The 12,488-nt window shown below is 45.0% G+C and overlaps 1 protein-coding gene across 1 annotated transcript in view; it reads right to left on the bottom strand.

Annotated features, from left to right (window-relative positions):
- LOC108542403 (ferritin heavy chain-like) overlaps positions 1–11,209 on the bottom strand; it is an 88,142-nt gene extending 76,933 nt beyond the window's left edge. Inside the window, 3 exon segments of the mRNA XM_017892398.1 lie at positions 9,418–9,478; positions 9,579–9,648; positions 11,071–11,209. Of these exon segments, the coding sequence (XP_017747887.1) occupies positions 9,418–9,478; positions 9,579–9,648; positions 11,071–11,209 (270 nt within the window).
- Between the last annotated feature and the right edge of the window lie 1,279 nt (positions 11,210–12,488).

Below are 12,488 nucleotides of genomic sequence, written 5' to 3'. Positions count from 1 at the left end.
GGGGTGAAGGATAAAAGACTACAAACTGGGTTCAGTGTATACTGCTCAGGTTATGGGTGCACTAACATCTCACAAATTACCACTAAAGAACTTATGTAATCAAATACCACCTGTGTCCCAAAAACCTATGGAAATAAAAATTTTTTATAAAAGATTTCAATCCTTTTTAAAAAAAGGAGGAGGAGGGAGGAGGGAGGGAGGAGGGGAAAGGGGGAGAGAAGGAGGAGGGAGAAGAGGGGGAGGAGAGGGAGAAGGAGGAGGAGAGAAAGGCATGGGATGCAGGACCCGGGATCTTGGACTTCTTTATCTGTGGCAATCCAGCTCCTACAGCAGGACGCCCTCCTCTGAGGTGTCTGTCTATGCACAGGGGACAAGGCCAGCGAGCAGACCACACCTACCACACTTGGCTGGTAGCCAGAGCTTTCTGCAGGTCCCTGCAACCCAGATATAGTACAGGAGTCCTTCTACTTTTGTTCCTAGGCTCTAAGTCCGACCTGGATCCTTAGTCTTATCCCAGGGGCTAGAAGCTGCAGTGCCCTACTCCAGAAATGGACTGCAGGAGCCCTTGAGCTTCCACTAATGGCCAGAATGTGCTTGAACAGTGTGGAAGAGACCGCCTTCTTTCCAGTCTTCTACTCACTATGTGCTTTGTCCAGGCTCAACAGAAGGGCATGGGTTGAGATCCAGATGCTTAGGGCCTGGTCGTGGGGATGGAAGCACCCATGCCGGTGGGGAGGTCGCCGGCCAGCCACTGGAGAGGTCCGTGGTGGTAGGATGGCCTCTCCACCCAGGCATACCACTAAGTGAGGCCCTGGGCCCCAGACAGGGCTTGGCCAGTGAGTGGGTAGGCCTGTGTGGCAGCCTCTGCAGCACTGCTCCTAACAGTCATGTGAAAACAATAATATTATTGCATTATTACAAGGGGGCACCGACATGTTGATGCAAATGCTCATTTCCGACAAGACCGAGAAAATGAAATGGCTCAGAAGGGAATGGGGAAGTGCCCAGGGAGTAATAACTGTTATGCTGTTGAAGAGCTTCAACAATGGATAACTCTGCTGTGATTTCATCAGCCAGAAACCAATTAACCCCTGTGGAGTCATCTACCACACTATGGCTGGGTAGTGGAGAATGCTGCCGGTGTCTCCTACACCCCTTTCACCAGCTAAGCCTTAGAGCTGGGATGGTTCCAACGACAGAAATGTCCGCAAGTGTGCCTTTCATGGAGTTACAAAATCTGATAGATGATGCCCCTGCAGGAGTCCAGTACCTACCAGTCCAGTCTTCCTCTCACAAGGACTGGGGCAGGCCAGGAGTCAGTCAGATTATCTGACATCACCCAGCTTGGGTACTAGGAGATGAAGCAAGAGTGTTTTCAACAGACTGAGCCCAGGATGTTTTCAAGAGAAACTGCACCTCTGCAGCCTCTGCTGCTTAGGGGTCTGCATTTGACCAAGTGGCTCTGTTCCTCTCCCTCTTCTGAGAAAACCAATGGGCCCAGATGAGGGCACCTGGCTCAAGCACAGTCAATCCATGAATCTGTCCAGACTGAGGCCTGGCAGGGAAAGGTGACCAGAACCCATCAGATTCCCTCTCCTGTTACCTTCACCTAGAAGATGTCAGAGCTGGAGTTGTTGGCAGGTAGAGCTGAGGTCATGAGGTTGGAAAAGGCCAAGAAGGCTCAAGGCAGGGCAGAGTGGGGAAGAGTAGAAACCATGCGCAGAGCATACAAGGAGGCAGCTGGGGCGTGAAGCAGTAGAGGACAGAGCACAGGGATGCTTAGAGGAGAGAACTGAGGCCAGCAGCTGCTCTCTGCTCTCACCTCCCAGGTCAGCACTCATAGAAACACACTGTGATGGTTAATACTGAGTGTTAACTTGATTGGACTGAAAGATACAAAGTATTGATCCTGGGTGTGTCTGTGAGGGTGTTGCCAAAGGAGATTAATATTTGACTCAGTGGGCTGGGAAAGGTAGACCCACCCTTAATCTGTGTGGGCATCATCTAATCAGCTGCCAGTATGGCTAGAATGTAAACAGGCAGAAAAATGTGAAAAGAGAGACTGGCCTGGTCTCCCAGCCTACATCTTTCTCCTGTGCTGGGTGCTTCCTGCCCTCGAACATCAGACTCTAAGTTTTTCAGTTTTGGAATTTGGACTGGCTCTCCTTACTCCTCAGCCTGCAGACAACCTATTGTGAGACCTTGTGATTATATGTATATAAAATCGTTATTACATATATTATATTCCATTAGTTCTGTCCCTCTAGAGAACCTTGACTAATACATACACTTAGCTTCTTTCCACATGAGTGACGACAGTCCCCATCCCGTCCCACCTTTTCTCCAGGTGATGTGAATGAGTCTCTTTCTTGCCATCAAAAATGCCTCAGTGGAAGAATGTGCCCAGGGGAGGTGATATGGTTTGGCTCTCTGTCCCCACCCAAATCTCATCTTGTAGCTCCCATAATTCCCACTTGTTGTGGGAGGACCTGGTGGGAGATAATTGAATCATGAGGGTGGGTCTTTCCTGTGCTGTTCTTGTGATAGTGAATAAGTCTCACAAGATATGATGGTTTTAAAAAGGGTAAATGTCCCTGCACAAGTGTTATTCTCTTATCTGCTGCCATATGATACGGGCCTTTCACCTTCCGCCATGATTCCTCCCCAGCCATGTGGAACTGTAAGTCCAAAAAACTTCCTTCTTTTGTAAATTGACCAGTTTCAGGTATGTCTTTATCAGCAGTGTGAAAATAGACTAATACAGTAAATTGGTACCAGTAGAGTGGGGTGCTGCTGAAAAGATACCTGAAAATGTGGAAGCCACTTTGGAACTGGGTAGCAGGTAGGGGTTGGAACAGTTTGGAAGGCTCAGAAGAAGACAGGAAAATGTGGGAAAGCTTGGAACTTACTAGAGAATTGTTGAATGGTTTTACCCAAAATGCTGATAATGATATGGACAATAAAGTCCAGGCTGAGTTGGTCTCAGATGGAAATGAGGAAGCTGTTGGGAACTAGAGCAAAGGTGACTCTTGTTATGTTTTAGCAAAGAGACTGGCAGCATTTTGCTCCTGCCCTAGAGATTTGTGGAACTTTGAATTTGAGAAAGATGATTTAGGATATCTGGCAAAAGAAATTTCTAAGGAGCAAAGCATTCGAGAGATGACTTGGGTGCTGTTAAAGGCATTCATTCAGCTTTATAAGGGAAGCAGAGCATAAACTTTAGAATATTTGTAGACTGACAATGCAATAAGAAAGAAAATCCCATTTTCTAAGGAGAAATTCAAGCCAGCTGCAGAAATTTGCATAAGTAATGAGGAGCCAAATGTTAATCACCAACAAGGTCTTCACAGCAGCCCTTCCCATCACAGACCTAGGAGGAAAAAGTGGTTTCATGGGCTGGGTCCAGGGTTCCCATGCTGTACGCAGTGTAGGGACTTGGTGCCCTGCATCCCAGCTGCTCCAGCCTTGGCTGAAAGGGGCCAACATAGAGCTCAGGCCATCACCTCACAGGTTGCAAGCCCCAAGCCTTGGTAGCTTCCACATGGTCTTGAGCCTGCAAGTGCACAGAATTCAAGAACTGGGGTTTGGGAACCTCCACCCAGATTTCAGAGGATGTATGGAAATGCCTGGTGCCCAGGCAGAAGTTTGCTGCAAGAGTGGGGCCCTCATGGAGAACCTCTGCTAGGGCAGTGTGGAAGGGAAATGTGGGGTTGGAGCCCCCACACAGAGTCCCTACTTAGGCACCACCTAGTGGAGCTGTGAGAAGAGGGCCACCATCCTCCAGACCCCAAAATGGTAGATCTTTCAACAGCTTGTACCTTTCATCTGGAAAAGCCAGACACTCAATGCAAGCCTGTGAAAGCAGCTGGGAGGGAGGCTGTACCCTGCAAAGCCACAGGGGTGGAGCTTCCCAAGACTATAGAAACCCACCTCTTGCATCAGCATGACCTGGATGTGAGACCTGGAGTCAAAGGAGATCATTTTGGAGTTTTAAGATTTGACTGCCCCACTGGATTTCAGACTTGTGTGGGGCCTGTAGCCCCTTTGTTTTGGCCAATTTCTCCCATTTGGAATGACTGTATTTACCAAATGCCTGTACCCCCATTGTACCTAGGAAGTAACTAACTTGCTTTTGATTTTACTCGCTCATAGGCAGAAGGGACTTGCCTTGTTTCAGATGAGATTTTGGACTTTGGACTTTTGAGTTAATGCTGAAATGAGTTAAGACTTTGGGGGACTGTTGAGAAGGCATGATTGGTTTTGAAATGTGAAGATATGAGATTTGGGAGGGGCCAGGGGTGGAATGATATGGTTTGGCTGTGTCTCCACCCAAATCTCATCTTATAGCTCCCGTAATTCCCACGTGTTGTTTGAGGGACCCACTGGGAGATAACTGAATCATGGGGGTGGGTCTTTCCTATGCTGTTCTTGTGATAGTAAGTCTCACAAGATCTGATTGTTTCGTAAATGGGAGTTTCCCTGCATAAGCGTTCTTTTCTTGTCTGCTGCCATGTGAGACATGCCTTTCGCCTTCCACCATGATTGTGAGACCTCCCCAGCCACGTGGAACTGTAAGTCCAATAAACCTCTTTCTTTTGTAAATTGTCTAGTCTTGGGTATGTCTTTATCAGCAGTGTGAAAACAGACTAATACAGGAGGAAAAAAACCACATACCAAATAAAGCCAGAGAAACCATGTTCAAACGTCAAAGCAAAGCCTGTCATCATGAGTGTGGAGAAGTTGGAGTTAGAAAGAATAGCGTCCAGAATAGGACAGAAGGTTCTAGGACAGAACTTCTCAAACAATCTATGGTGATGGCCCATGTTTTTTTCCTCCAATCCATTACAAACTGATTTTCTAATCCTTAAGGTGCAACGGAAATGTGGCAATATCAAATCGCAATAAAAACTTCTAGCCACTTACTCAGGGGTCTCATGGAAGATTGGTAACATGTCCACAGACCACACTTGGGGCAGCACTGTCTATGAGATTGTCACACTGAAGCTGAGGGTCGAAGGCTCATTGTTATTGGCTGCCAGCTACATGCTGGTGGCTGAATAGAGCTGGCTCAAGGCAGTGGCTCTCAACCTGGGGTGGCATGGCCCCCTCCTCCTGCCAGAGATGCATGAAACAGAACTATCCTGCTGCAATGCCAGAAGCACCCCTGTTGCAAAGCACTGATCTGAAGCTTCGAGATCAGAGAGAACCCCCATCCTCTGCAGGAAGCCCTTCAGCAACCCCCGCCCAGATGGCCTATTTTAGCCAGCATTTCTGCCCAAGAACGAGACTCCTGGGCCCAGGACAGGGCAGACAAAAGGGTGTTGGAGAGGGAGCATTGGGCTCAGAGCCAAGCAGAGCCCAAAGTGTCCAGGGACAGAGAGATAATGTAACCTTCAACAAACTGCAGTGGTTTTAGAGTTGTCAGCTCAGACAGAACTGCCTACATCCATTTAATTAGATTTTAATTTCTCTTTACACATTCAGTTTTCAAAGATTCTAAGAAGTAATTATTTCCAGTATCAATTGACTAGGAGGAACAATCCCCAACTTAGAATAAGCAGCTTAAGGAGGTTTGTCTCATCCCTGTTCAAACACGGTGCCTTCCAGAAGCCGCCTGGCTACATCGCAGTCCTGCTGAGACAGGGAGCTGGCAGAATGCAGCACCTGGCAGAAAGGAGCAGGGGCGAAGGTGTGAGGAGGAGGAGGACATCTCTTGTGCCTCTGCCACTTTTCGGAGTCTGAGGATACCAAAAGAAGGGAAAGGAACTCAAAGCGGAGGCCTAAGTGCGATGCCTCTTAGCCCCTTGCGGGTAGAAATGTAAATAACAATGACTTCCTCATCATTTGGCGTTCAATAAAACTCTACCTTGGATGAAAGGTGAGATCCCTCATTCTCTGAATGACCTTTTGGAATAAATCAGTCATCTTATAATGGAATCCTTACAGAGTCTTTCACATACTGGAACATATCTTCAGTTACCTTATTTTGAATCCAGAACACTGGAGAAACTGCCCCAAACACCATCTTAGAGGTCACCTCTGATAGAATCATTTAAAAAAACAAAAAGAAGTTAGAGGTAAGGACATTCAGTACAATTTTTGCAATCATCACCACGTGTGTGACTCACACTTGAGAGTGTGGCCGTAAATAAGCCATTTGAGGTTCACTTTAAAGGGCAATACATCAAGGGGTTGCTAAATTGTAAAAATCAAGAATATGATCGAAAGCAGTGGTAATATTTGAAATATCTAACAACTGATCAGAACAAAGTGCAGATCAATCAGAAGGCAGCTGGGGTAAACCTAGCCACCTAGGTGACTCCCATCCTGCCCATAACACACACAACCAACCAACTGTCCTGATGTTATACAAATGTATGTTTTTGTGACATGGGGATAAAATTTCCAGTGACCACATCACACATGTATTAAAGAACTGCTGATTTCAATCAATAAACAGAACTGTGGATGATGTGTACCAGAACACTTTGGAGATGACACCAAATAAGACTTCAGTGATGTGAAGACACGAATGTGGTAGGCACTTGTGAGAAGTTTGAATAAAATTGTTTTGTGGGGCTGGGCGCGTTAGTTCACGCCTGTAATCCTAGCGCTTTGGGAGACCGAGGCGGGCGATTACCGGAGGTCAGGAGTTCTAGACTGGCCTAGCCAATATGGTGAAACCCCATCTCTATTAAAAATACAAAAAATTAACCGGACATGGTGGCGGGCACCTGTAATCCCACCTACTTGGGAGGCTGAGGCAGGAGAATCGCTTGAACCCAGGAGGCAGAGGTTGCAGTGAGTTGAGATTGCACCACTGCACTCTGGCCTAGGCAACAAGAGTGAAACTCCATCTCAAAATTAAAAAACAAAAACAAAAACAAAAAAACCCAATCATTTTGTGGAGTATGAGAATAGAAAAAGCAACATATCTAAAACAAATCACTACTCTGTGTAATGTATGATTTTAAATGTATGTATACGTATAACTAAATTAATAAGTTAAATATGTTTTGATTATATTGTCTATACTTCTAGAAGCTCATAGGTCTATGTTGGCTAAAACTCTGTGGCACTCTTTTCAGTGGTGGATTTAGTTTTCTTGCATGTTGGCACATATGACACTTGATGACTAAAGGGATGAACGAGAGAATGAATGCACTTTACATGGATGACCAAACAACTCCCAGTCCGATGCGTTAGCATCCACAGGGTAGCTGTAAAAACGATTGACATTCAGATACCATTCTGGACCAAGGGGATCAGAATTTCTGGAGGCAGTGCCTGGCTACTGGTATTTTGGAAAGCGGTTTAACTATTTCTAAAGTACAGCCAGGCTGAGAACCACTGCTCTACAGGGTGATTTCACATACCTCCAACCACATCCTTTTGGGGGAGGGCATTCAGTCAGGTTAGTGGTTAAGAGCAAGGACTCTGAAAGTGTTCAAATCCTGACTCTTCCACTAACTAACTGTGTGATCTTGTAAAAATCACTCTACTGTCCTGTGCCCCAGGTTTCTGATATGTAAAATGAGAAAGAAAAAAAAAAGAGAGAGAGAGAGCACCAACTCGCTAAGTGGTTACTGTGAAGGTTAGTAAGTTAATGCATACAAAGTACTTAGACTAGTGTCTGGCACCAAACGGGAGCTCAGTTCACACTAGCTGGTGTGGTCTAAGGGGTGAGTGGAGCAGGGTACTCCCCAGTGCCAGCCTGCCCACCCATCCTGGTATCTGTGTACTCCACCCTGCCATGCTTCATCTTCTGACATGGCATTTCTTAAGTAGAGGAGATCATGAGTGGAAATGGAGAAGGGATGGGGCCAAAGAGCCGGATGTGTGGCTTCAGCACAATGTTACATCCTAGTACTCACCGTGGCCCTTTGGCAGGGGGTGGAAAAGGGAGGGCCAGGTGGTAGGTGTAGAGGAATAGACCCAGCTAAGGCTGCCACCTCAGCCTCAAGACATGGTGGGGATATTTCTTCAGAGCATCTGAGCCCCATACCCTTTACACACTTCCTGAGTGGTCACTCCCATCATGTTCATTCTCTGGTCAGGGACACTATTCTACATGTGAGGTGGCTTCTTAGATGGAACCATGCAAGGTCAAAGGCAGGATGTGTCCTGGGGCCTCAGCACAGCTCCGGGGAGGGGATTCCCTTCCTGTCCTTACAGCATAGCAGTGATAAAGCAGTGGTTTGGAACAAGCATGTGAAGCCAGTCTACTGGGGCTGGTTCATTCACTAATTAGCTGTGATTTCAGGCAAGATGTGTAACCCTTTTGCACTCAGTTTCCTCATCAGCAAAGGGGTTTTATAAGGAGCTAATGAATTGATATATGTGGCACATTTAGAACAATGTCTGGCATGTAGTACGTGGTATATACATATTGGCTGTTATTTTTATGATTTTATGCTGTGAAGATGTCAGTTACCTGTAAGATAACTTTTTTTTAAAATTAGATTTTCCTTTCCTTTCAAATACCACTAAATCTCAAAAGGACAGGTCATTATAGCATCTCAGGTCCATGTCAAGTCTTCTGCGTTTTAACGAAGAGCTTTTAAAACACAGCAGGGAGCTCACTTAAGGTCCTGAGGGTCCCATAAAACTTTTTTAAAAACTTAAACTCCTTCGACAGAAATTCCAGGCATGTAACTGGCCCTAAAAATATAAATAAACAACTTAACAATTTAAAAAAAAGATTAAAACAATAGCTAAAAAAATTAAAATCATGGAATGTCTGGTTCCTTATAAAAACTAAACATAACATCTTAACATAAGTCCCTGAGTTGTTCTTCAAAAACCCAGGCCCCTGCCAAACAGACCCGCTAACACATAGACATCAGAAAAGGAGGTTTATGTGTTAGCAGGAAACTGAGGACTAAACCCTGAACTCCGTTCTTTGTTCTAATTTTTTTCCTGAGGTGCCTAGAGAAAGTCACACCTATGAGCCACAGCTAAATTCTTTTCTGCTGACTCCAAATTTTAAACAAAACTTCTCTTCCTTAACCAACTACAATCAGAAAATATTTCAATCTACTGATGATCTGTAAGACCCTGCTTTAAGATATCCTGCCCTTTTTAAGCAGAACTAATGTGTAACCACCACATATTGATTTACAATTTTGCCTATAACTTCTGCTTTCCTAAAGATTACCCCTGTCGTTTAAAGCTCCTACTTACAAGCCATCAGGGATGTCAGGTGTTAAGCATGAGCTGCTGGATTCTCCTTGCTTGGTGCCCCACAAACAAGTGCCCACCTTTTTCCCACTACAAACCTCATTATAAACATTTGGCCTTGCTCTGGGCGAGCGAACCCCAGTTTGGTTCAATAACACCTTTGGGAATATTATTATGTCCCAGGGTGTTGCCATTCCTAGAGTGTTAACAACTCAATAAAATTGGAACAGAACCCACACTGCCCATTTCTGGTATGCTCTCCACGCATCTATCATGCTGGATGGACCCCACAGTCCAGCTGTGGGGACAAGACAAGAATACAAGTGATATGAATACAGTCAGCCCAAGAGAGGTACAAATCATGAATGATAGGAGGTCAAAGAGGGTAGAGATCTCACCTGGTGGAAGGGCCATGGTGGTTTTCAAGGGAGCCATGAAGAATGATAGATAGAATTTCATCCATTTGGGCTAGAGGAATGGGGAAAAGAATTCTACACTTTTTAGGTAAAGGGAATGGCATAAACATAAATATGAAGATGGAGAAGGTCCAGAAGTCATCTAATCTGATTGATATATGAGGTCCAGGAGGGAAGGATCAGGGGATAAGGTCGAGCAGGACTTTGTCATAAAAGACCTTAAGTACTGGGTGAGCAATTTACACTTAATTTGTCAGTCAGTGGGGAGCGATTGGGGGTTTGGTAAAGGAATGTCTAATCACAGCTGTGCTTGTGGAAGAGTAATTATTCTCATAAGATGACTTAGAAGGGAGAAAGATGGAAGGGAGGGATACTGAAGAGTAAATTGCCAGAATATTTCAGATGAAGATTGATGTGGGTTTAAACAAGAGTGGTTATGGAGGGAGAAGGTAATGGTAGAATCTAGGGGACATGATAATTGATTGAGTGTTATGGGAAAAGGAACAATAAAAGATGAATCCAAGGTCACCAGCCTGAGGGAATAGGACACTGATGCAGCAATTAAGCAAAAGAGTAAAGCAAGTAGAGGGACAGTTCCGGGAGGCTGGTGAATTAGGGTGGAGGTGCCAGATAGAGCTGTAGGTAATATGGAGCTGGAGGACTGGAAACTGAAACTAAATATTCCACTGGCCCTATAGCTGAGTCATTGTGACATCTAACTCTATGCTTCACACACAGCAGGTGCCCAATAAATGAATGATCTCAATTGGAGAGTCAGCTCCATGAGTGTGACAGGTGAAACCTAGGAGAGGCTTTGCACAAAAAGAGCAAAGTTTGAGTGCAGAAGTATAGGGAGCATATGTATGCATTTAGGAATGAGACATCTGGAGATATGAGTCAGAGAGGAGAAAAGAACAGAATAATTGCAAAGTGAGATAATGCCGGGGTGAGGAGGTCAAGATAAAGGCAAGTTTTGATAAAGGGGCAGTAAATAGAAAAGGTTGAAAATACAAAATGAGGACTTGTATTAGTTTCCCAGGGCTACCTTCAAAAAGTACCATAAACTGGATGGCCTAAAGCAACAGAAATTTATTCTCTCACAGTTCTGCAAGCTGGAAGTCCAATATCAAGGTGTTGGCAGGACCACGTTCCCTCCAAAACCTGTAGGAAAGGTGATTCCCTTGCCTCTTCCTGGCTTCTGGTGATCCCAGGTGTTCCTTGGCTGTAACAGCCAGCAGAACTCCAATCTCTTCACACGAGTCTTCTCCCCATATGTTTCCATGTCTTTACATGGAGTTCTCTTATAAGGACATCAGTCATATTGGATTAAGGGCCCACCATACTCAAGTATGACCTCATCTTAACTAATTACATCTGCCAATAAGGTCACATTCTGAGGTACTAGGGGTTAGAACTTCAACATTTCTCTTTGGAGCACATGACTCAACCCTTATAACAAGGACCTAGTACAGACGGTTGTGTTTAGCAGTCAAGAGGTGAGTGGTAAGGTTTGCAAGAACACCATTTGGCTCAAAACATGGGAATGGAAACCAGATGGCATGGGGGTAACGAGTGAAGTATCGGCAGGGGATAGAGTTGGGGACAAAAAGCATTGCGAAGAGTGGGAGGAGGGCTCTTCCCGCGTGTGACTGATTTTTTCTCTTCTGCAGGTACAGGCATGGTTGTGTGCTCTGCAGAAAGTTATACTTTGAAGCCACCAAGATTCACTCTGTGACTCCATCATCCTTCCCCAGGAGTATATGCTGCTGGCCTGGCAAGGCTGTGGCTCTTGACATCAGAGCTTCTTTTCTTAGGATTTTAGTGGCTGAAATGGGTTTCCATTTTAGTTCAAATGACTTCCTTGTTTTTTGTTTTGTTTTTGTTTTTGTCAAACCAGACTACTGGCTGTTTACACAGGTATTTGTAGTTGGAGTTCTTTTCTCTCTAGAGCCCAGCCCCCAAAATGGAGACAAGACCATCTGTCTGACTTGGTCCCATCTCAAGTGGAAAAAATACTTGGTGATAACAAGGTGTTGGAGAACATAATAACAACGAATAAGTAGTACTGGACAAGTTAAACACAAAATGATTAACAAGTGTGAGTCTGCAAATATCTTCACTCATTCAAGAAGATCAGCAGTTGAAATTATGACCCGCTCAAGATGACAAATGATGCCATGTTGATAACACAGATATTCCTCAAAGTTCCAGGAATCCCAGCTCCCTGTGTATCCACCCGCATAATAGGAGCTTCAGCTATGTGCCAAATAGAGTGAGAATGCCAGACTCTGGGGATCTACTGAATCAGAGTCCCCAGGAGACTCAAGAAGCTGCTCATTTTAGTTCGTAAATACATACCTTTAGCTTTCTGACAATCTAGTTGAATGCTTGGTATGTTATTAAGAACTAGCCAATATTCATACACAAAAATGAAAGCCTATAGAGCTGTGCATCATTTCTCATCAGAATTTTCAAGAGCACTCGTATTTTCCCATCTCTTTGCCATCTTCATAGCCCACCACTTGACTGTGGACCATCCTTGACCATGAACCACACTTTGAGAAACATGGCTCTAGAGGACAGGCCAGGTATAGTTAGGAAACTCCTCCCAGGCCCACAGGACTAGACAGCCTCTCATAGCAAACGGCCATTGGCTCAGTGGCCTGTGCAATACATTGAAAAGACTCCTCACCCAGGAGTAAAAAGACCTGATCTGGCTAGCACTGTGACCTGGAGCACCTCACTGTTCTTCAGGGCCTGGTTCCTCAAAATGAGAGGATCAGATTAGTTCAGTGGCCCCCATGGAGGAATAAAGGGGGGTGAAGCAGTCTTCAGGTTTTAAAATTTTTTTAATATACTGAGGTTCCACTTAAAACTTATTACAAAATAATA

The sequence above is a fragment of the Rhinopithecus bieti genome, unplaced genomic scaffold (assembly GCF_001698545.2).
Source record: "Rhinopithecus bieti isolate Rb0 unplaced genomic scaffold, ASM169854v2 scaffold_20892, whole genome shotgun sequence".
Classification (NCBI taxonomy): domain Eukaryota; kingdom Metazoa; phylum Chordata; class Mammalia; order Primates; family Cercopithecidae; genus Rhinopithecus; species Rhinopithecus bieti.
This window is presented reverse-complemented; position numbering and strand designations above follow the sequence as displayed.